General features: G+C 37.6%; 1 protein-coding gene across 2 annotated transcripts in view; it reads right to left on the reverse strand.

Moving 5' to 3' along the window:
- Positions 1 to 996: 996 nt before the first annotated feature.
- The window catches only part of LOC134543034 (acyl-CoA Delta-9 desaturase-like), a 55,581-nt gene continuing 29,981 nt past the window's right edge, over positions 997 to 26,596 (reverse strand). For both annotated transcript variants that reach the window (XM_063387732.1, XM_063387733.1), the window contains exons 2-6: positions 24,702 to 24,952; positions 21,400 to 21,530; positions 19,818 to 20,023; positions 16,614 to 16,799; positions 997 to 2,915 (exon numbers count right to left, since the gene is read on the reverse strand). In XM_063387732.1, coding sequence (XP_063243802.1) covers positions 2,597 to 2,915; positions 16,614 to 16,799; positions 19,818 to 20,023; positions 21,400 to 21,530; positions 24,702 to 24,933 — 1,074 coding nt within the window. In that variant the 5' untranslated portion in view covers positions 24,934 to 24,952 and the 3' untranslated portion in view covers positions 997 to 2,596. The remainder of the gene's footprint in view (positions 2,916 to 16,613; positions 16,800 to 19,817; positions 20,024 to 21,399; positions 21,531 to 24,701; positions 24,953 to 26,596) is intronic.

Here is a 26,596-nt window from a genome sequence, read left to right on the forward strand (position 1 = left end):
ACAGAATTAAAGAGGTTATTTATTGCTTCCATTACTCTGGACGTGTTAAGCAAGGTGTGGGAATAATTGGACTTTAGGTTGGATGTGTGCCTTATAACTAAAGGTGCACACATTGAACAGACCTATTTCAAAGTGATATGCTCCTATTTATGGTACAAAATTTAACTTATTATAGACTTTTTAATTTGCAGTTTTAGCTTAATTTCAACCAAAAAGAGCCAAGTTTAGAAGCTTGTAAAATGAAGAAATATAATTGCAACCATAAAGCTGACATACTGGTGCACAGCAGTGTGTATTTAAAGGAGATATTCCACTTTATATAGTACAAAATTCAACATACTTTAGTCTATTTTGTTTTTTGTAAAAATATGTTTACTACGAAGCTGACACACTTATGTAAATAGGACACAATTATAGCGTATCAGGGTAAGTAATTTGTTTTGAAGTTACGTTCGAAGTTAACTCACTTCAGTGCACAAAGGTTTTGTTTTGGTTTTCACATAAATAGTGAATTTTCTTATTGTGTAAATTTACAAATGCCAAGTTTAAGAGTAGGTACTTACTGGTGTAAATGTAAGAGTACAATATGTACTGGCACTGTACATTTTCCCAACCTACAATGAGCCAAAGCAATTAATTTTAGTTGAAACTTCAAATTGCTTCTTTACATTATTCTGGGATATTTGTATTAATCATCCTTTATTCCATATCATTTATCTTTGGAACAAAAACAACATTGCATTACATACTACTTACTTAGCACTATAACTCCTAAGTAATTTATAGGGACTGTGAAAATGCTCTGTATTAATGAGAGTTTTATATTAACAGGGTTTTTATTAATGAGGTTTCACTGTACATAAACAAAATTGAAAATATATTCTGGTGCATTTTTCATTCCTCGCACGTAATAAAATTCTAAAATTTAAAAAAAAAAAAAAACTAATTTTTTTTTTTAAAAAGGGCTGTGAAAGAAATGACCGTCTTACGAGCAAGTGAAAATTTAACGTTTTTATTTTTTGTGTTTTGAGTACACCATCAGGTCACAAGCATCAAGAACTAACAGTCTGTTAAATCAATGGTGAAGATCACAACACAATCAGAATATCACAACAAAATACAAACAAAATCTTAAGACGGCTCCAGGACGCCTCTGCTGTTGCAGAAGGTCGATAAAAAAAAATGAAGTGAAGATAAAACCACTACTACATTAGAAGAAAAAAAAATGTGATGAAAATAGCAACTCGCAAATAAGAACTTTCCTTTGCCATCACACCTACAGTTTTTAAAGTAGCGTAAGTACCACGTAGATCCTACAAGCGAGACAGTTCTAGCGCGTGATGCCACGCACAAATGTTTCTGAAGACAGCAGAAAGTGATGTAGTCAGCATTTTGGTAGTTTCCATCGCAGAAAGACGATGACACTTAAAAACTAATTGTGCTATCAACAAAACACATAATACACTTACCAAATATCATAAATTACTAGGTACTATCTAATAAGACTTAAATTGGAACATTACCTGCAACATGACAACCAGATATATCCAGACAGATTTGAAATTATCCGTCCTTAGTAACATTCACCTTATAATTAAGTGTAAAATATAAACATCATTAGATTCAGTACAACAAACTTTATACATAGGTAACATTTGATTTTTCAGTTCAAAAATTACAATGACTATATACAAAAACCAAATTGCTCAAAAATAATAAACTTGTCATAAGTATAATAATCTTGTAGTGTTACTGACAAAGTTACAAATACACATATCCTTTACACAAAACCAATTAATTATGTAATGCACAAAAAAATACACAAGGATTTACTTATTCATGATTAAATTCAATATTTTGAAAAAACACTTTCTTACAAAAAATAACATTTGGATGGAAGAATATGCAATGTAAATGTATAAAAGAGACTTAGAATCTCCTTAAACACTTCATTTTTAACCAAAGCAGACTTTACAAGAAGATATATAAAATGGAAAACATTTAAAACAATTAATGGCAGTAACATACCTACTAACATTTTCAAACATTGGTTCTCAAAATTTCAGGAAGTTAAAATACCAAAGACATCATTTTTCACAAAAATGTAAACATACCACCAACTTTCAGAAAATTTTTTCTCAAAAAGGTTGTGCATTTTGATTGGAATGTGTGCCAGCGGAAGCCATAACTCAGACACTACTTTAAAAACAAAAAAAATAGTTTGAAATCACCGTATCCAAATGGCATGCACATTAGGTTGCCCTCAAGCCTGGGGCTGACAGGAAAGCAGTTTAAAAAAAAAAAAAAAAAAAAAAAAAAAACAAACATTACTGTCCCAAATGTTGTAAACAAAAAAAAAAAAATTGAATGTTCAGGCACATTTATAGTTCTCCCTTGCCAACACTCTTTATTGAATGACCAAAAAAAAAAATTCTGGCGCATTTAATTATTTAATCAGTTACAAAAGTAACAGAATACGGTAGGCACGTTAGACGACCGTACGTACAACTTAGAAGAACCACGATGGACAGAGAAATTTGGAAAAAGGAGATGTGCCGCTCGATACGGTAACCCTCGGGGCGAGGGACTAGCGGGACTAGCGGGACTTGGGGTCCACGACCCGGGCGCAGTCCTTGTCCTCCTGAGTCATGTCGCGGTCGCCCCAGCCCCAGAGCGCGTGGCTGCCGTCGCCCGTCCGCTCCACCCGCCCCTTCACCATCGTCTCGGGCACCGTCTTCAGGTCGTACGCCCAGCCCACCCGCGAGAACAGGTCGATGAACGCGGTGGTGAGGTTGGCGCGGTAGTTGCCCAGCTCGGCCGCCCGGTAGTCCCAGGGGAACACGTGGTGGTAGTTGTGCCAGCCCTCGCCCAGGGCGCCCAGCGCCACGCTCAGGTTCTCCGCCGGGTTGATGTTCCTGCGGCACCGACCCCTCCGTTACCACACGGACCCCACCGTCACAGTCGGGACCAGTTCAGGGTCTCACCAAGTTTGAGAAGGAAGGAAGAACAGACATGGCACAAAATATTTACACAGTCCTTAAAACCTCAGTTCAGAGTCTCACCACGTTTCAGAAGAAAGGAAGAACAGACATGGCACAAAATATTTACACAGTCCTTCAGGGGCCCGTCTTGTCAATGGTGTATGTGTGTTAGTTAGGCGGGATGATAAGCGCGACGCTCGCTGGTCTTTCCAGCGCGGTATAGCCTCTAAGCGCAAGTCTCTGAACTGGCGCGCGCATTCGTCTCGTCGTCACAGGATAACCGAAATTTGAGCGGTGACCGTAACATTATACGGCGGAGAAATGAAGATAAAGGTGTAATGCAAGTCCCTTTAAGTGCTTTCAAGAATCTGTACTGATTGTTTTATGCCTAAAAATTACTCTGAAAACACGCGTTTTAGCCATTTTAACGCTTCTAAAAATACAGTTTAAAAACTTAATCCGAAATTAAAAGTACTTTTCGGCCCTCGGCGAACTCTTAAATGCTATTCCTAAATAGGCCCCACTCGGATATCTCGAGTAGTTTTGGAATTGCGTTGTTTTTCCTGAAGCTCTGCGCACCGCGTGTGTGCCCGGGTGTGCGGGGCCCTTAAGTACACTTTCCTGTAGTTCAACGTTTTTTTCTCTCCCATAGAATGAACCGTTAAAGGTAAGATGTGATATTTCAGTCAGTTTATATTTTATTGAATTTTGGTTTGTTCTGCTCAAGTATTTAGTATTCTGTTTCAAAGAATGAATTTGTGTCGAATCAAACGACTAGAGAACAGAGACTATTTTAAAGTTAAGAACTAAATAAGCAGGAACTCAAGTATTTTCAGAACACACACACAAATTGATAAAAATGTTAAAACTGTTTGCCACTGGCCTTGCTACCCGAAGACACATGTACAACCAATGAAAACATCGCGACCACACAAAAATCCTTCCACAAATTTTTTTTTCTTTCAAAATGATACTTTGGTTTTAAATTTTGTCTACAACACGATCACTGGAAATAACCATGACATGGCTTGAGTACAAAACTGAGAATTAAAATCAGTCATGGCCTACAATTTTTACCCAGACAAGCTTATGCCCCGGACTATTCAGTAACTTTTATGATAACTTAGTTATTATCAGTAGCCATGGACTTGTTGAACATTTTTGGAGCATTTCACTATGCTCTATAATCACCTTATCGGGAATCTCATTATCAATTATCATTAACTTAATAGCAGAGTGTAAGGTTGCATTAACTCACTACTGACGTTCTATCAAGATTAAATGGAAAACATGAAATAACACGTACAAAAAATATGGTTTAATATAACATAATGTGAAATACAAAAGTAAGCAAATGTTACTCAAATATCCTTCAGGAGTTCATCACATTGGTTATAGATATTAAATTTTTAAATAAAACATTAAATTGAGAGTTAACTTAATGAATTATATTACACCCACACTTTGAAAAACAGATTTTGTTCCAGTGAAACAGAACTTTAATCAATCTATACTAATATTATAAAGCTGAAGAGTTTGTTTGTTTGTTTGTTTGAAAGCGCTAATCTCAGGAACCACTGGTAAGATTTGAAAATTCTTTCAGTGTTGGATAGTACATTTATCGAGGAAGGCTATAGGCTATATTATCAATAACATTAGGGATCCTTACTAAAAGTCCAATTTAGAATCAAATGCGTTGGAGGGGGTTAGATACAACATGCAGTACACGTATGAAGTGTGTGTTGACAATGCTGCAGGAGCTAGATGTTTATTAAGCGAAATACCACTCACTGACTCGCTCATCACGAGATCTCTAAAACTATACACCCGATTGACTTGAAATTTAGCATAGTTACTCATTTTGTGATGTAGACGCTCACTAAGAACGGATTCTGCGGAAATCCGATCCCAAGGGGAGTTTCGGGGGCGTCCAGGGTTCGTACCCTCTTGGGCAATCAAAAATTAAGGATTTTTTAAGAACCCCTTTAAGGATTTTAAGGATTTAAGATATACATGAATACCTACAAATATTTAAGTAAAATAAGGCATTATTTTTGAAGTCTCTAGTACATACCATAACTACATGTGATATTACGAATTACAATTTTGGGAACACGAATAGGTACATTGACCTTATCTTCACATGTAAATGAAATAGTAACTAAAATCTCATTATGTTCATTTTCAACACAAATTGCACAAATTTTTCTGATAGAAAGCAAGGAAAATAATGTAGATATTGGAAAACGTACCATCATTTAAACCCACTAATTGAATAAACTACAAAGACCATAATTCAAATTTAAATATAGCATTTCTCAGATATAGAACAAATATAAAGTCTATAAAAAGCTAGCTACAAAAAAAAAATTACGTACCTTGCATATGTACTTTCAAAGCACTTTCACCCATTACACCAACATCCAACACTTTGTTACACCGTGCACACATGGCTTTGTGTTTACAATTTTCTTATTCATGCAACCACTCCTTGCAATCCTTTTTCAAAAGCCATGTGGCTTTAAAAACACACTTTCCTCCAGGCATTATAATTCGTATCATAAACTACGTCATGCTGAAAACTGAATGGTCCACCATTACCAAAACAAACACGGACACGCCGCACTGAATTCTGGATAGTACTAATTCATTCGTCACACACCCAGCGCTGTAAACGTGCACGGCGCATCCGCCGAGTGTTGTTTATTGCCGAAGTCGGAAAAGAAACGAAAATAACAGTAGTCATTACGTTCTCACAGTGTTTTTTAAGGAGTTCTTAAGGACTCTTGGTAAAATTTAAGGACTTTCAAGGGCCCTTATTCCATAAATGAAATATTAAGGGCTTTTTAAGGATTTTAAGGAGGCGTACGAACCCTGTATACCAAAATTTCCCGTTTTTGGTAGGAAATCACCATTGCAACGGCTGTTGCTTTGTTGATGCTTCATTTGTCTCTATGGCAACGACTATTTCATTGTTAGTGCAGTCCTCATCACCGTTGAAATTTTGCGGGTACTTTAAATTTCAAAAATTGCCCTTTTTTGACGTGACAACATCTAATAAATCGATGAACGCCGGCTGCACGCACGAAAAAGTGTCCCACTACGGATGTCCCACTACGGATGTATCCTGTTTGCTCATTGTACGCATGCGTGGCATCTCTCTTCCACTCGATTGGAACAACCATCGATTTGACTTTTCAATCATATTTTCGTCGTTTGAATTATTAATATTATGTAATTTAATGATCGTCCACCGATTTTCAGCACAATCGGTACGGTTATTTAAAAGTAATGTTGAAAATTCAAATAAGTTTTGAACCAACAATGGTGTTTTACAGGTACACATAATAATTCAAATTACACCCGGGATCTTTTGCACAATGTTTTAAAAAATATTGTAACACATTATAAATAAGTTTGGTGAAATTGGGATGCGTATTTGTTATAAAATCGTGTTAATATTATACCCCTACCGTGAACAAAGTGTTTATAAATATATTTGAAACTACATTATCTTAGTATGGCCTCGTGGGCGTGTGGTTAGCGTACCTAACACTTAACCTAAAGGTGGTCGATTCGAAACCCGGCAGCTGCGAATTTTTTTTTGTACTTGTAAAAATAAATATGGCGCACGCAACATTTCGAAAGTAATAAATATATTTGAATTAATGAATGCAAATAAAAGTAAATTTATTAATTCAATTGCACATTTCATTTCACTCCTTTGTATCCATACAAAATAATTATAATTCAATAAAAATGATTCAATTTTATTCATAAAAGTATGCAGAGGTAGATTTTATCATGCAAAAGATTGAAAAATTAAAAAAAAAATTCTTCCTCAAAGGATATAATATTTTTAATGCCTAAATGGTTTGGTTGCAATAACCTATTACGGCTCAGTCTCAGGCCGATTATATTTCCTTTTCTTCTGGATCAATCATTTCATCAATGTTTTGTTATGACGTTGTCACGTTAAACTATCGTCCGTAAACCGACTTTACAGACAACCAATTTTTTTTCAAGTATATATATTTTACAGACTTGAAACTTCACAGTAATGTTCCTTATGTTACGCAGGATGACATTTTCCGAAAATTAGATCCCATGGGTGGTTAAAACCAGGCAACAGTGGGTACTTTGTCTGCATGAGAACAGGATTTTGCATTGTTCATGCCTTCTGCATCTCAATGGCAACGGGCATCGCGCGGCAGTGGCGAACCCACAAGGAGGGGCATGTATAATGAGCGGCGCAAGACTGTAGACTGCCGTAGCGAAGTACGGGTACATCAGTTGTACGTTGCGTGCACGAGTCAGGAAACCATCTGTGCTATATATTTTCTCTCCGGTACATTATACAGCATTGTAATAAATTTTCACTGAATTTTTTTTTTATTTACCATTACTCTAAATGGGAGATGTGGCTTAATTTTTTTCTATTAGTATAGCCGTGCAAGCCGGGTCGGGCAGCTAGTCAGTACTAAAAGGATACTTTTTTCCCATTAGGATACATGTTATTTTTAAGCCTTTGGTGATGGGCTGGGGACTCGACTCTGCAATTTTCAGTTTTGCATGGGACCCCTATCGTGTTCTTTGTCTTGACCTTTGTTTAATTGTGCTTGCTTGTATGACAACCCTACATATGACTGATTAAGTTTGTTTTTCTTACTCACATGAAGAATGAGCATAGTTTGGTCATTAAACGTAATTCAGTACAAACTCAGATAAACGATTATGTTTATTTAAAGTACCTAAATTTAATTTGAAACCACTGTATGAATTAGAGTAGCTGCAGATGCTAAATAAACTTCATGTTTGATATAAAACTTTTTTGGAACATCAGCAGACTCATTCAGTTATATTAAATATAAAATTTGAAGGACTCAGAAATATTGATTCTGTAAAATATTGTATCATATTGCTATCAACTAAGATGATACCATGTTTTCTTGCATAATCAACGCACATTTTAATCTAAAATCAAGTTTTAAAAGTAGGGGTGCGACGATTATGCGGAAAAAAAAATTTTTTGTTAGGTAAAGTGATTCATGAAAACAAAACCCATTCATTGAAAATACATTTATTTACTAAGTTAATTTTCAAAAAAGAGCACACCAAACAATTAAAATTAATAATTCATAGAACAAAAACATTTCTTCTACTTTAAATAGAAAAACAAAATCTGTGACTCGAACGCAAGCCACTTGAATATGTGACGTGAACTAACGCGTAACTGTCATAGTACACGCTTGCCACGAAAGAGTGCGGGCCGTCAAATGTAGTTAACTTGGCATCTGACAGAGTGTGTGTTGCATGCAGTCGGCGCGATATCGATATTCGACTATGTGCGTGCACTCTATACGGGAAGCAACATAACCTGGCTACATGTTTATAAACAGTACACTGCGGCGACGCAGACAATCAGATAAAGGTTATAACACTTATAACTTTTAAAAACTTCTTTAAAATAAAATTTACACATCAGATAACTCCGTATTTTCATTAATTAAATAAGTAAGTGGAAATGTCCGAATAAATATTAGATTTCTACTTAAAAATACATTGTTTTATACGGAAAAGATACGGTAAATATGTAGTGTACGGATTAGTGCAAAAAAAAATCGTACAAATATAAAATAACTTTCGTTATATGATCTTTTACGTCCTCTATTCATAACCGCCTGCGGAGATAAAAAATTCCAATTACTTTTGGAGATATCGCCGTTCTTATTTTGCAATACAAGCCCTGTGTAATCATTCAACAGACGCCATTTTATATTTTGCCGTGTGTGCGTGAATGCCTAAATAACAGAAATTTTCTATTAGGTAAGGTTAGTTACATTATAAATACTTCAAAATAAATGGAAATTAAAAATAATATCAATTAATTTTACTTGTATAGTTTTAAGTATTTATAATCATGTAACTGACCTGACCTAACAAAACGGGACAAAGGTAGATTAGGTCAGGTCAGCTACAGTATAAATACTTTGAAACTGAACGGACATTAAAAATAATAAAAATTAATTTTAATGGTTGTTTAGTTTTAAGTATTTATAATGTAGCTGACCTGACCTAACAAACCGGGAAAAAGGATGAACAGTAGGAACTCACGTAATTTTCTTTTTACGTGATGTAGTCGTTCAACTACGTCGTGAAAAAAAAAAAAATCATACTTGTAAACAAGCAACAATGGTGAACGCGGGTGTCATATATGTGTCATGTAGTCTATGACGGGAAGTGAGTGAGAGAGGCGGTCTGGATGTAAAGACAACAGGTTGTTATTGAAAGTATTAAAAATCACAAACCATCGTACTCAATGTTGTTCTTATTTAATATAATTATAACAAATCATGACATGGCGCAGTCGGTTACTGAATTTACGTGTATTGGAAGAAAAGTGTAATGCGGAAATATGTGTACCTATATATTAGAAGGTTAAGACCACGTGATCAACGAGAGGAAGAAAATAAGCATCATGAACCAGCTAAAACCACCGAAGGAGCTTTGCTGGGAAGGCAATGTATCAGAAAACTTCAAGAAATTCAAACAACAGTTTGATATATACATGTTGGCTTCGGGAGGAAACAAGCAAACGGATGAGGTGCAAGTGGCAATTTTACTTCACATCATGGGCGTGGAAGGTCAAGAAATATTTGAATCATTCGAGTTACAGGAAGATAAGAAGAAAAATTTGAAAAGTGTTTTGCAGGCATTTGAGAATTATTGCGTCCCCAAGACAAATGAAAGTGTGGAAAGGCATGTGTTTTTTAACAGGGATCAACTAGAAGGGGAAGATATTGACACATATGTAGCAGATTTAAAAAGACTGAGTAAGAGCTGTGCATTTGGAGAAATGCGTGATGGGTTAATTAAGGATAGAATTATCAGTGGGTTACGTGACAAAGAAGTGAAGAATAAATTGTTGAGAACAAATGATTTAACTTTGCAAAAGTGCATACAGATATGCAAAGTGGTTGAACTAACAGAACAGCAGTTGCAAGCATTAAACAAGCAGAACAACAGTTATGAAGTGAATCGAGTTTCAAGTGAGTGTAAGAGACAAGGTCAACAGAGTTCTTATAGGCAGCAACCAGCAGAAGATAGAAGAGTTCCAGCACACACAGTACAGCAGAGCAGGTGGGACCAGCGCAAAAGCAGCATGGACGATCAAGACAATCACGAGTCCAGCAGGGGATCAAGTTTTTCATCACGGGGAAAACAACATTCTACATACAATCAGCAGGTGGGAAGAAATTTTCAAGGTAATAAGTCGATGACTTGTGGCAGATGCGGTTACTACCATGAACGTAAGGTATGTCCAGCGTACAATAAAATATGTCATAATTGTGGGAAGATGGGCCATTTTGCCCAAGCGTGTAAAACAAAATTTGTATCTCATGTTGTTCAAACTAATTGTTGTGACACTCACAATAGGAACACAAGTGAAGGTAGTGATGTTATGTTAGAAGGTAACTTAGAGGAGGCTTTGATGTTGGGAAAGGTTGACTTAACAGAAGGACCTAAAAAAGTAGAAGATTGGATAGAGAAAGTTCAGATTAAAGACAAGTACATTAATTTAAAACTGGACACTGGTGCTCAGGTTAATGTGATGTCAGAAGACCTGTGTAACAAGCTACACCTAAAAATTCTACCAACCACAGCTAGGTTGCAGAATTTTAATGGGTCCCCTATTGAAGTCATAGGTAGATTAGTAGCAAAAGTAAGTTTTAAAAGTGGAACACAGGGTGTGCTTGAGTTCCAAATTGTTAAGTCAGGCACTGGCACACAGTCTGTCTTGGGATTACCGAGTATCTCTAAGTTTGATCTAGTGAGGAAAGTTAATGAGATTACCACCCCAATGGCTGATAAATATCAAAAATATTCAGAGGTATTCACAGGTATAGGGTGTATAGACTATACATATGATATTAAGTTGAAAAAAGATGCTCTACCCCAAATAGAGGCATGTAGAAAAGTGCCATTTTGCTTATTAGATCCATTGAAAACAGAAATAAACAAACTGATTGCCTTGGGAATTGTTAAACAGGTTACGGAACCAACAGAATGGGTGAATTCATTAGTCATAGTTCGAAAGCCAGATAAAACATTAAGAATCTGTTTAGATCCTCATGCACTGAACAAGGCCATAGTGAGGGAAGTATATCAACTACCCACATTTGAGGAATTGGTTTCTAAAATGCCACAAGCAAAATATTTCACTATTTTAGATGGATACAAAGGATTTTGGCAAATTCCCTTGAGTGAAACTAGTCAAAAACTTACCACATTCAACACACCATTTGGTAGGTTTTGTTTTACAAGATTACCATATGGCCTTTGTTCAGCACCTGAGGTGTTTCAAAGAAGTTTTGCAGACATTTTTGGAAATCTGGAAGGAGTGCAACTGTACATAGATGATTTGATTGTATGGGGTTCAACATTAGAGGAACACGATAATAGGTTAGCAAAAGTACTAGCCACTGCAAAAGAAAAAAATGTGCGTTTTAACAAAAATAAATGTAAATTTGGAGTTACGGAAGTCACATATGTGGGACACACACTATCCCACCAGGGTATCAAACCTGATGAAAACAAAGTCAAAGCTATCTCTGAAATGCATGAACCAAAAAATAAGAAGGAATTGCAAACCTTTTTGGGAATGGTGACGTATGTAGCTAAATTTGTGCCTAAGTTATCTGACATGACATACCCTATGAGACAACTTCTAAAAAAAGAAGTACTTTGGCAGTGGTCAGAATTAGAAAGTAATGCCTTTAAGGAAATAAAAAATGCCTTAGTGCAGCGACCAGTATTACAGTATTTTAATACCAATGCGTCAGTTGTTCTGTCAGTAGATGCATCAAGTTACGGGATAGGTGCCACTTTATTACAAAATAACCTACCAGTAGCTTATGCTTCACAATCTTTGACTTCATGTCAGCAAGCTTATGCGCAAATTGAGAAAGAAACGATGGCAGTAGTCTATGGGTGTGAAAGGTATAAACAATATGTGTATGGAAGACATTTCATAATAGAGACTGACCATCAGCTGTTGATATCCATATTTAGAAAACCTTTGAATCAGTGTCCACTTCGCTTACAGCGTATGAGACTAAGGCTACAGGAATATGATTTTGAACTCAAGTACGTACTGGGTAAGGATCTAGCAATTGCAGACATGTTGTCGAGGGTAAACATAAAACAAGAGAGCAAGGATAAATTTGATTCTGAAATAGAGGCTCATGTATGTGTAGTGCAGGAAAAAATACCTATTACAAAGGATCGCTTAGTAGAATTTAAGCAAGCAACAGAAAATGATGAGGAATTGCAAAGGGTAATAAAATATACTAGGGAGGGTTGGCCATTGAGTAGTACAGAATGCGAGGCCATAGCAAGACCGTATTACAAATTCAGAGAGGAATTGTTTGTACATAACGGGTTGTTGTATAAAACAAATCAAGTAGTGGTTCCAAAAGAGTTAAGACAGAAAATGTTAGCAAAAATACACTATCATCACTGTGGGATTGAAAAATGCAAAAACAGGGCAAGACAACATTTATACTGGCCAGGGATGACCATACAAATTGAAAATTTAGTGGGTAACTGTGAGGCATGTATTCAGTTTCAAAAACGGCAATCTCCGGAACCTATGCTGACTAGGATGTCTGAAGAACCATGGCTTATGTTAGGTACAGATATTTTCTATTATAAAAACAAAAATTTTCTCATAGTGGTAGACTATTTCACAAAATTCATTGAAATAGTAGAACTTTCTAATATGTCAAGTGAGGAAACAGTCAGAAAACTCAAATCAATTCTAGCAAGACACGGTATCCCAGAAACAATATATTCTGACAATGGTCCTCAATTTAATAATAAAAAGTTTAGGGATTTTGCTAAGAAATGGGGTTTTCAACATATAACTTCAAGTCCACATTATCCAGCTTCTAACGGTATGGTTGAACGACAAATACAAACGGTCAAAAGAATGTTGAAACGAATAGATCTAGAAAACAAAGATAGTGACCTAGCTCTGCTGGAGCTCAGAAATACACCTATCACTAATACCATTCCATCATCAGCCGAGTTATTGTTCAACAGAAAAGTCAGAAGCATGTTAAGTATTAACACCAAAGCCCAACATGATTATAACAACATTGTGCAGGAATTTAGGAACAGAAATATAGTCAACAAACATTACCATGATAGGAATGCTAAAGAGTTAAGAGAACTGGCAGAAGGGGAAGTAGTGTATTTTGAGGATGCAGAGGTTGGGAGCCGGCCGTTAAGGAAGGGACGTATTCAATAAATGAGTACAGTAGGACCCAGATCTTATCTAGTAGAAACCGAGAAGGGTAATATTGTCAGGAGAAACCGTCAATATATATATACGACTGGTAATCAGGTTCAGTTTAACAAAATTGACAGGAAAGAGTTGGTAGGCAATGAGGAAGCTGTGGAAACTGATTCTGGGCGCATGGAAATCTTTGCTCAGAGGGATCTCTCCCCAACTAATAAACAACAGGGGGGAGAGATTGACTCTGACTCTAAAACTGACAGCAGAGTGACCATAAACAATACTCGAGTGAATTTGGGTACCCAGAGAACACGTAGTGGGAGAATATGTAATAAACCTAAATATTTGGATGATTATATGTAAAGTGTCATGTATACTTTGTAAAGATGATTTTATGTAAAGGGTCATGTATACTTGGTAAAAAAAAAAAAAAAAAAAAGGGGAGATGTCATATATGTGTCATGTAGTCTATGACGGGAAGTGAGTGAGAGAGGCGGTCTGGATGTAAAGACAACAGGTTGTTATTGAAAGTATTAAAAATCACAAACCATCGTACTCAATGTTGTTCTTATTTAATATAATTATAACAAATCATGACAGCGGGAAGCCTACGATTCACTCATCCTTCTGAACATACCCGAATACTCACGCTGGCAAGCCTTCTTTCAACAGACGAGAGGCAAATGCCCGATCGTGCATCTTCGGATTTTTTTGTTTTGTTTATTGTAAATAAATATGCAACTCATGATAACTAATGGTCAATTAGGTTATGTTAGCTACATTATAAATACTTTAAAACATTGTGGGTGGTTGATTTGGTTAGGATAGCCAGGGTCGGAACTAAGGGGGGGCATGGGGGGCATGTGCCCCGGGCGGCAAATATCAGGGGGCGGCAAAATATGAAAAGTGGTTCACTAAAACAAGTTGAAACTAGTCATTAAAAAAAGTTTTGAAAGTGTACATATCGCAATCAAAAAGTTAGCCAAGAAATTAAGAAATTTTATTTAACTTGATTATGCATATTTTGTAAATATATTCGTACTTCAAATGCATTACTTCACTCTAAGAAACAAGTATTACCATAATTCGTGGTCTGGAGTGAGTAAAACCACTGCGACGAGAGCTGGCATCTCAAGGACCCGTTGCGCGGGTGATCACTTGGCTGAGCAAGATGTAGCCCTTTCTCTGATAAATACCCTCATTTTTCCAGCCCCTACTCAGTCGCTCCTGTGTTTTCGTACCATGTGCGTCTCTGCCTGAGGACGGGAGGAGATAGCAGTTCCCGAAACGTCGCTTGTTTCTGTTTTGGAAAAACTATTGTGTTTGTTTCGTCTTTTCGTTTTGTCGTGTTATTGTCTCGTTTCAACTGTTGTGCTGAATTTTTTTGGGTTCAATATTATTGTGCTGTCATCATTTGTGGGGTTTTTATCGTTCTATTCTGTTTTGGAAAACTATTGTGTTTGTTTCGTCTTTTTGTTTTGTCGTGTTTTTGTCTCGTTCAACCATTGTGCTGAATTTTTTTTGGGTTCAATATTTTTGTGTCATCATGATTTGTGGGTTATTTTCGTTCTCTTAGTACATTTTTCTTTGTTTGTTGACCATATTCCTGTTACGGAATATTTTGTGGTGTTTATATTCTGTTGACAACAGCAATTTTTTGCTTATTTTGTGCTTTTTGTCTTTTGGTTATTTTTACTTATTTATTTATTTTATTTTTTAGTTTTCTTCTACAGAAAAAGTGCTTAGCAATGGCGTATGTCCAAAAAACTTACATCAAGTAATGTAGAAAGTCATTGACAGATTAATTATGGAACTGAGTAACAGGTTTAAGGCTTTGGAGAACATTAACAATAAGTTTGGATTTTTTAGTGGTGTTCAAATTCATAAAATGGAAGTAGAAGATTTAAAAGTCAAAGCAGCAGAATTAGGAAACACAGTGCCGATCTTAACAAAGAAGAATTCGTATTTGAAATTGAAAGTTTTAAGCACCATGCATTAACAGTAGAATATGAATTAAAAGATGCTACAGCATCAACAATGTTGAGCCTTATCTACAAAAATAAACTGGAGGAGGCACATCCTAACATTACTACTGCTCTGAGAATGTTTCTCACCCTTCCAGTTACAATTGAGTCAGGTGAAAGAAATTTTAGTAAACTTAAACTTATTAAAAGCTATTTGAGAAGCACGATGGGCCAGCATAGATTAACAAATCTAAGTATTATATCTATTGAACACAAACGAGCTGCTTTGATCAATTTTGATGATATTGATAACACTTTTGCAGCTAATCATGCTCGAAAAATTAAATTTTGAATTGAATTTCTTTGTATGGTTATCAATACAATATTATACTTAATTCAGAATCACATGTTCCTTATGTAATTTTAGTACTTAATAAACTTATTGGTAAGACATTAATTTTCACTGTTGTGCAAACAATAAACAATAGTTTGATAACAGTCTACTTCATTATCGTAAAATATGTAATTGTATTAGTTTTCCAATTAGTGTACTTGATAAATAAAAGTTCTCAATTATGTATAAGTGAATGGTATCATTTCAACCACCGCTTCTAACGAAAAAGGGTATTTTATAATGTTGGTAAGGAGGGGGCGGCAAATTAAGCTTTGCCCCCCCTAACGAATCTCCTAGTTCCGGCCCTGAGGATAGCTACATTACAAATACTGCGAAATCATGTAAACGGTTTCCTAGCGCTGGATAGCTACATATTAAAAATTTATTTGCTAAGCAACCATAAAATGATTTTACAGTATTTTTAATGTAGCTATACTTACCTAATATAACCAACCATCCACAATGTTTTAAAGTATTTTTAATTACTTATTGCTAATTTTAAGAAAAGAAGGCTTGCCAACGTGAGTATTCGGGTATGTCCAGAAGGATGAGTGAATCGTAGGCTTCCCGCTGAACGCCGCCCTCTCTCAAAGACCAAGACTGATGTAGGAAAAGCAGAACAAAATAAAACAGAAATATCTCCAGACTGTCGGGACCACATTTACCCAACTCTCAGGCTGACAAAAACAATTTACAAAATGTTTGGCTACTTTGAGCCAAAATGTTAGTAAAAATTAAATTTTAGTACAAGATCGAAGACTCCTACTCATATCGAGCATCGTATACCGGTACCAAAAGGTTATTTTAATTCATTTAAAACAAACGGTTATTGATTGTAAAATTAAGAGACTTTTGAAATTTAAAATTAAAACTACTTAGCTACCACTGTATTTGAGATTATAAATTTACAACTTAAGTGATTGTATTCCGAAACATTAACAATAATTTTCCCCGGTGTGTCGGCAGGTACTCACACGTCGTAGGGCTTGCTGCCCCACATGTGGGCGGCGCTGTTCACCAGCCAGGTCATGTTCAGGGTCCACGAGTAGCGGAACATGACCACCACGAACCAGGTGTTCCGGAAGCTCTCGCCCCAGCCGTACATGGGCAGCAGTGTGGGCAGCACGAAGCAGCACAGCGGCATCAGCACCAGGTAGTACCTGCGGCAAGCCCGTTCCCCCGTCTCCGACACCTCGTCGACAAGGCAAACACACACCAAGCAAGCCAAAATCAGCCAATGTTGGCTAGTGAGAAATGATAAAAAACTTCTTTTACATTAACATCAGCCTTTATTCTTCGCCATCTTACATATCACCTCGTGCCAGCCTCGCACTCGTTGCAGTACCAACCTAGCAATCCTCACAGCCAATGAAGGAAGTTAGAAAACAGACAGTACAGAAAATCCAGCGGAAAGAATTACACAGCCAAAAAACATACAGAGCAGATGGACACGGCGGGCTGACGAGAAAATTAAGACAAAAAAAAAACACCTGACCAAACAGCGACAAGGACAGCAGCACAGACGAACACACATCTCATCATTGTTAGCCCACAGTGCCGTCTGTGCTGTGGTATTTTTCCGACATTGCCCGATTTTGACTCGTTTCCTGTGTGTTTACACGTTCATATTTTTTTTTGTCCGTTATTGAGGTTTCTTATGACACACAGTGTAACCAGCAGTAGTGTAAGCACGAAATAATGTCCTGAATTGATCTTCTCCATTCAAAGAACGCTTGATCTCCGATGCCGAGACATTAGTCACACTCAATGGGTAGAACAGCTAGACGAATAGGTGACGGAATTCACCAGAGTACACCACGAAACTCACCAGCTCACTGCAACTGCCAAGATGACATCGCAACTGAAATTTTTATCTTTTTTGTTAGTTTCATTGGGCTTTATTTGAAATTATTTACACCGCATGATCTTGCAAAGAAGCTAGAGACGAGCGACCTCCATGATTATAGTGGGTCCCAAACCACTTAGGTACCAAGAGGCATAGCTGGCTGTTTTCAATGAAGAATAAAACGAATAACTAATCTGCAATAGTGCATTTTTATATAGCATTGATTCATTCTATTAGCTGGGCCAGGCCACAATAACTGGTTTCATGTTTCTCGTAGTTTCACGGGATAGGATGGATAAATGTGAACAACACGATAGTTATATCTTTAGCATTTAATATTTTTTCAAGGTACACTATGGGGAAGCAAAGAAACTTTGCTTATCTTTGAATTATTCAAGAAGTGATTGGTTAATTAATGACTTGGTACATGAAATTTTTTCAGATGATTATTGGAAATGACCTTTTTTTTTGTAGGTAAGATCTTGCGTCAAGAGAAAAATGTTTGATATATAAGAATAATCGTGCATATTCACATTCTATTTCAAAAAGATTTAACTGTCTTAACATTTAACATGTAGTTTAAGTGATCTTTAATTATTGTAACCCACAGTTTACCAACACGTATTGTGGCTTTTTAACAAAAAGCTTCTAAAAATGCCTGTATTTAAACACTAACCATATAAAAAATAACTTTTTACCAACTATTTAAATTTGGAAAGTTTAGGTTTATTTACCACAAAATTCTCTAACAGGTAATACTTCCAAAACACAAAAAAATTTATTTAAAGATGCAAATAATTTTATATACCTTTTATAAAAAAAAGTGAGCGGATCTATCAGTTCTCGCCAGTAAGTAAATAAGTAATTGCAGTACCTTGGTAATGAGCAAGTTAATGTGGTCTGATGTTGTTCATGTTGAAAATAAACAATTTTAAATTCAGGAACAAAATTCAGAATGGAATTCTTAAAAATAATGCCAAGCATGATACAGACACTGATGAATAAAATATTTAGTTTTAAAATACCAAAATTCAGGGATGCAATTCATTAACTTATATTCTGCGCCCATCGCTAGAATTTGCTGCCTGAATCGTAAATGTTACTTGCCACCATCAGGCGCACATAGCTGCCAGAATCAAACTGAAAATTTTAACTATTAGAAACAGCTCTGATAAAAGCTAAACAGACTTTAAAAAATTCCTAAACTCTGGCTTCGAAATCCGATTTTCAACAATGAATATTATAAATACTGCCAACCTTGTTAAAATTCGCTAAACAGTTAATACTATAAAGTTTCAGGAATTGGTTAGAAGTTATAATTCTATGGCATTATCAAAATATTAACCTGAAACATTTTAAAACGCATATTACTAACACTAAGTATGTGTTTATATATTTGTTTTCGCTTCGTGACTGAAATCAGCCTGTTTGTAGGAGGTATTACAAAACACCTTATTGATAAAACATTATTACATATATACTTTTATAAAAAAAAGTAAAACAATTATTTCCAGTGACAAAGGTTTGAACCACATCAAAAATTTGCTTTTGAGCTTTACAAGTGTACACTCTACATCTGTGCTACTGAGCCCATTGACATATAGCAAGTGGAATATGCATTGTAATGTGAGTTCTCTTACTTTTTAAATTTTGTAATTAATTTTATCTATGATTAATTTAGTTTACCAAATATAATCCAGGGTAGTTTCAATATCATTAAGTTTCATTTTGCACAGGTTTTGGTATGTATGTACTCTAACGTTTAAGAAAGTGAACATATATTGGTTTATGTTGCTACGTGTGGGCACCATGGTTACACATTTCCGTCGTCAGGCAGCAGGCACCTAATGCACAGCAGAGATTAGAGAAAGTTACAGATGGAGCATAAGCTCTGAGCACTGTGGCCAGTTTGTTCACGTAAGAAGATGGCGGCCATTTGTTTATACAGTATATAGAAACGTAGTTGACTACATACTCTTGCACACAATCATTTTTTCTCGAGTCAACATGTCTTCATTTGTTTGATATTCATGCACTTTTCGGGGGGCAATATACCTTTTTATAAAGAATCATCTATCCCCCTATTGAAGCGGGGGGTCCGGGGGGTCCTCCTCCGGGAAAATTTGTATTTCAAGGTGGAAAATGGTGCTATTTAAGCAGTTTTATTATCTAAAAAATTGATTACACAGTACTTTCTTTGCCCCCGTTTGCCCCCACTTCAAGGTTTTTAACAGGCGGGGGGGGGGGGGGGGGGGGGGGGGGGGGCAAAATACCCTTCCCCCCCATGTTGTTGCGCCCCTGCTTGATGCCGCAAAACGTCCGCAGGACTCACTTCTTCTGGAAGGCGAGGATGGGGTCCCTCTCCAGGTCGCTCATGTCGATGCCCTTGCCCTTCTCCTTGACGTCCGGGTGCTTGCGCACCAGCAGCCAGCCCACGTGCGAGAAGAAGAACCCGCGCGTGGCGTTGTGCGGGTCGGCGTCCGTCTCGCTGAACTTGTGGTGCACCCGGTGGTCCCTCGCCCACTCTATCACGTCGTTCTGCAACAACCCCCGTCGACGACGCTGCACTGCCTCGCTCCCGCCGGCCACACGCCACACACACCAACTCAACTAGAACTCTCGCTAACGTACCTAGCATAACATAGCCAAGGAACATTTACTAAGTGCCATCTTCAGGGGTGTAGCCGGGGGGGGGGGGGGGGGGGGGGGTGTTAGGGGTTCAACCCCCCCCCCTAGAAACAAATCTTAAATTAATTTCTTATTCATCATTCAAACAAATTTCATATTAAAATTAATAAAATTTTTACCATTAAAATATTGAAATTTAAGAACCGAAAACTGCTAAAATAGCACTATTTTACACCTTAAAATCCAAATTTTTTCGGGGGAGGACCCCCCGCTTTAATAAAGGGGGGCCATGCTTCTTAACACCCCCCATACACAAATCCTGGCTACGCCACTGGCCATCTTTAGTTATCGAAACTTTACATGTAAAAATTTTTTTAAAATTGTAACCTCACTGTAAACATTCAAAATGAATATTGGCTGAAAAGTGAGTCTCATACTTAAGTGTGAAGTGTGCATTTCAATTGGAATTTACTTTTTTTCCAATGCACGTACCTGCTAATAGCACGGTTGCCACACAAAGAGCACAAATGTTTTGGACAAAACTTCTAAATTAATGAAAAAATTTAAAAATGTAAAAAAGAAATTAATTTTTAAAAACGAAAATTTGTAATAACTGAATACCTTAACTGAAAAATACTATCTTTATTTTAATCATTTTAGCTATTTTTTTTTAAAAATCATTTAATATGACAAATTTATGCTCTGTTTGACCATAGTACATACCTAATTAATGGAATGTCTTATTATTAGTGATAGAATGCTAGAAATAATTTCTCCTGAGAAATAATAATTGATGTTAATAATATATATGTTTTTCTTTCAGAATGTATTCACTATTTTATGGTCTTCTCTTTGAGGTACATGGATGAGTAGAAATTATATCCAAATTTCAATCATGTTTACAATTTATAAGTAGGTACACGATAACCGGACAAGCAAACTTAGTTGCCACTACAACAGATTTTGTATTGATGATTATTAAAACTTGAAAACTTACTATACCGCAGGGAGACAGGGAGGTGCAGGGAGATGCAGGGAGACGCAGGGAGAAGCAGGTAGACGCAGGGAGACGCAGGGAGATGCAGGGAGATGCAGGGAGACGCAGGTAGACGCATGGAGGCGCAGGTAGATGCAGGTAGATGCAGGTAGATGCAGGGAGACGCATGGAGAAGCACGGAGAAGCAGGGAGAAGCAGGGAGACGCAGGGAGACGCATGGAGACGCAGGGAGACGCAGGGAGACGCAGGGAGAAGCAGGGAGAAGCAGGCGGAAGGCGCCGCCACCCACCTGGAACGCCATGGAGTTGAAGATCATGAGGATGAGCTTGAGGGGCCACTTGGCCTTGTAGGAGCGGTGCGCCCACAGGCGGTGCGCGCCGGCCGTGATGCCCAGCCCCGTCATCTGGTACATCAGCACGGCTGCAACAGCACGGCCCTGCGCTCACCTCACACCCACCACTCGCGCCCCTCAGGCTCACCTTACAACCTGTCCGCTACGACAAGCAGTCACATCATTACACTCATCTTCATTCTATTCACAATTAAAGAAAACAGCAGTTTACGTGGACAAGAATAAAGGCCCCAAGTTGATATACATAGGGACCGGAAAAATTCGCGGATTCAATGACCTCCAGGATAGCCTCCATTATCCTCTGCACTTCTCAAGTAAACACGCGTGTTCATTGGTTACTAAATTGTGAGGCGTCTCCACTGGGTAGCTTGTGATTCGATGCTTCTTTGGTCGATATAGTCTCTCATTGGCCCAGAGAGCTCCAGTTAAACCGCGAGCCAATAGCAGAACCAGCAGAATTGTACACATGTTTGAATTTCAGCCTATCACTAAATGAATCCGCGAATTTTTCCGGTCTCTAGATATACATTATGAAAATTAAATTGTAATTGAGTAAATACTGCATTGAAAATGAGTTTTCTTTATACAGTCTCCATAGAGACATAATGTTGTTAATATAAAGGTTGATATCTTTGTCTTTCATTGCAATGCAGAAAATTTTAAGTCTTCTTTTTTTTTTTTTTACTAATACACTGCATGTGTAACATGCAGACTTGTATGTAGTTATGTGTACAGTTACTAGTGAAGATTAGTTGTTACCTTCAACCAACAACCCAACTATAACTGCAATGAAATGAAAAGTGAGGATAAAGTTGCCATACACATTCACAGATGTTGCATATTGTTTACCGCAAAGACAATCGCAACAAGGACCATATACAACTTATTTATAATATTTATAATATTTATATTATTTCTTTTACAGTAGATAAAACTAGCTTATTTTGTCATAAATACTGCTGCTTATATCCCAAAAAATGTGAATAACTAGGGTTTTTAACTTAAATATGAGCTGATTTCATCACTATTATGCAAATAAAGCTATTTTGTAAAAAAATAAATTGTTTTTAAAGGAAAATAGATTGGATTTCGTTGTAATTTACCTATCCCTAATTATTTCTCTTATAAAGTAGAGAACTAATAGTCATTATTATTATTATTATTATTATTTATAAACTTAATTTAAAGCCTGGAGTTGTATCATAATAGTATTTGTCACACAGAAATTTATATGTACCTAGTGAAAGGCCTTACCTCCAGAATTCTATAGTTTCATACAATGTAAAATGTAAAAATTTCTGAAAAGTGTTATCCTTCAAAGATATGCATGCATTATTTATTCTAAATGTATATTTCAGCATATCCATGTAACATTTTATTTTATATTAATGTTTTGGATATGTAAACCATATATTTGTAAATGATGTGTTACATAGTCTTTTAGTATCAATTAAAATTAAGGAAGGCTCAACAGAATTTAAAAATCTATAATCTGGCACAGCTTGTATTCTGATTTTTTCCAAACTTCTGAACTAGGCTGTACTATGCACTTGTGTTTATCGTTACTGTCTGTTTTCATTTCAGTAGGGTTTCCTGTTTTTAAGTTCTTTACATTTCACATTTATTCCCATAAAACTATATTGACGTTCGATAATTCAGGAAAATCTAATGGACATGGCTATGGTCCCAAACCCGACGAATTAAAAACTTTCACCATACATAAAAAATTGTTAAATGTTTGGCACAAAATGAAAAGCCTACATGGTGGGAGAAGCTAAGTCGAAAAAAACAATCCCAGTGGAAATAAAGACGGGAATAAAGCTTGATTTTTTAATTATAATTAGAAAATAAATTTTTTTATTAACTAAACCATATTCCAAAAACAGCCAGAATAAAAAAATAGTTTGTAATTTTATTATTAATATTTATAATTTCATTGAATCCTCAAAAGGAATGGCCCTACAAGCAAATAAAATAATGGCAGAGAGTACCGAGGATAGCCAAGTTTTTATGTTGTCTCTGAGAGGAGTGATAGAGAGATGTTAAAAAATAAGGGCAAGAGCTAAAAAAAAAAGAGTTTATTTTAAGAACTTTGTATTATCTTAGTTTCTTTTCTGAATGGACGCGAACAGATGATCAAGAATTCACAGTTTCAAAGCATTTCATAAAAACATTAAAAAGTAGGTGTTTTTTTTCTGACGCACAGGTCCTTAATAACAAATTTGGAAATGCACGTTATTTTTTTTTGTTGTGGAGTGTAAATAAATTGGTGGTACCTAAATTTCACTTAACCATTTACATTAACGTTAAAAAAAAGACAAGTAGCATATACAGCCTAGTTCAGAAGTTGAAAAAAAAATCTGAATACAAGCTGTTCGATTTGGTGCGACATTATAGATTTTTAAATTTATTATTATACATTCTCTTTAGCCTTCCTTGATTTTCGTTGATACTAAAAGACTATATAACAAATCATTTATGGTTTACACATCCAAAACATGCTAAAATCTAAATTGATACGTCGGTACACTGAAAATATACATTTACAATAATACACGCATATCTTTGGGATCGTCCATTAATCACGTGAGGCTCTTAAAGGGGGGGGGGGGGAGGGGGAGGGGGTCGGGAAAAATCACGAAATATCACAAGGGGGGAGGGGGGGGGGGTGTAGAGAGATATCACGTGTATTTATTTTTTCGTGCAATTTCTACTAAACCGAAAAGCGACGCGTGACCTGACTCGCCGTAGCCAGGCAACAATATCCCCGCCCGTCGCAACATGAACCACACGGCTCGGCTTGCCAGTCGCCAGTAAGACCCTTTACTATGAGTAAGACTGTGATTTTGGCGCCGAATACATGCGTAAATCACATATAAGCCTTTCCTTTATTATTTTTATGCCAGTGAGAATAAACCTGCAACCTTAATGTGTGTCTGGACATTTTTATCACTGTGCTTAATTTTCCAGAATTAAATTAGATCATACCTATATTTAAAGATAATATTCTGAAACTTTTAAAAATATTTCGTACCAAAAAAATACACGTGAATTATTGGGGGGGGGGGGGGTTAGTCAGAAACCTCACCACAAATCACTAGGGGGGAGGGGGGGGTTAAAAATTTGCTAAGAAAACATCACGTGATTAATGGACGACCCCTTTGAAGGATAACAATTTTCCGAAAGTTTTACATGTTACCATACCATACAGCACAAAGAGGACGACTCCCCCAGCTCACCGAACAGGATGGTGAGTAGCTTGGCGGAGGTGAGCAGCAGGTAGGCGCCGTACAGGGCAGCCAGGTGCAGCGCCGCGAACAGCAGCACGTTGCGCCACACGATCTGGCGGCGGTAGGGCGCGCGCGGCTTGGCCTCAGCGCGCGGCGGCAGGACTGCCACCGGCGCCGCCGCCGCCTCCGCCGCCTCCTTGTACAGCACGTCGGAGGGCGAGCTGGTCACGTTGGGCGCCATGCTGCGGTTCGCCTCGGGCCTGCCGGAGACACAGCCCGCGGTCAACAACCCTCCACACACACTTGGTATTACCTTTGAATATATATACTGTATAGAAGTCGCCAGCCCAGGTTAACATTTCTAATACGGTTTTGAGGTAGTTGGTTAATTCACCGCCGCAATCACCACCATCTCTCTAGGGCATCGACTTGTGGTGGTCCCTAGCGGACAAGTGTCGAACTCTTCAAACACCCCTTCCCCCTCCCGTTGAACGACGTTGAGCTGCAGTGAATGATGGAAGAGGGGTGCGGGGAATGACAGCAGGCGACAGCGCTGCGCTATAACGTGTAAATAACAACTAAGACGATACAGGGCGTTACGACAGCGCACTGCAGCGGTGAAGTTCCCAAGCTGCTCATCATTCGCTTCTGAAAAACGTAGAGTAAATCCTATCCACTCGCGACTTCTATACAGTATATATATTCAAATGTATTACACTGTTTAGGTCGGCTGGCAGCCTGGCGGGAAACGACGAAAACTCGCCCCCCAAAAACAACCAGTTAAACCCAATAATGTCCGCAGGCTTTCACGGCCATTGTCTGAAGTAGCTTGGCTTCTGTGGGTTGTAACTGTGTCCTTGGCGAATAATTCACCGACGTTTCGGTCGACATTGCAGTCGCCCATCATCAGGCAGCAGTTACCTCCCACGCAAAACAACAGGCAAGAAAGAAAAGCACTGAAAAGACCTTCGCAGTGACAAAGCTGTCGTGATTCTAAGGGCAGACAAGGGAAATGCGACTGGGGTCATGAATACTTCAGATTATGAAGTCAAAATCCATAAACTTCTTGCCGGACCAACATATGCAGCAGTCAAGAAAAATCCTCTAAAAACAAGTATAATCAACCACAAAGAAGTAGCTTGGCTTCTGGGGTAGGTAACTAACTACTCCCTGATGATGGCGACTGCAATGTCGACCGAAACTTTGGTGAATTATTAGCCAAGGACACGGCTACAACCCAGAAGCCCAGCTACTTCAGTTACACCCAAACCAATGCGGACAGAATTTTCCAAGTGCCCAACCCCCCCCCCCCTCCCCCCGCATTGAATAAGACTTATTTTCTACTCTGTCCAACTCTTCTTCCAGATCCATCCTTCTGTTTCCCGTAACCAACCTGCACGCATAATTGCATGACTTTTGCACCCCCGCATTAATGAGCCCAGGGGTTTTCCCCTGTGTTCATGCAGGTTTTACCTGGGCCAAACTTATCTAGTTTTAGTTTAGGATAGTCAGTGAGGGGAGGTGGTCATGGCGCCAATCGCAGCCATGGCTGGCCAATCGCAGCCATGGCTGGCCAATCCCCCACCTAGCACGCACATGATGCATCCTACCTCTCCTGCATGGTTAACAACCTGCATGATTAGAGCGTATAAGCTTCGGCCTGAGACGCACTTAAGAGTCTTCTCTACCCAGACCCCTCCCATACACTCATAGCTTTAAGTTAGGTTAGGAAAAAAATCGTCACGACTGCCCGGCCTGCTCAGCCCTGCAGCCGCCTCATAAATATATAGTATGCCGAGGCAGGAGCGTACGGCAGAAATTTCATTTAACACTAAAAAAGTTTCAGACACCTTAGAAGTTACACTAAAATGCTAACCTGAAACAGTTTGAAACCAAGAAACCTG

The sequence above is a fragment of the Bacillus rossius genome (assembly GCF_032445375.1).
Source record: "Bacillus rossius redtenbacheri isolate Brsri chromosome 9 unlocalized genomic scaffold, Brsri_v3 Brsri_v3_scf9_2, whole genome shotgun sequence".
Classification (NCBI taxonomy): Eukaryota; Metazoa; Arthropoda; class Insecta; order Phasmatodea; family Bacillidae; genus Bacillus; species Bacillus rossius.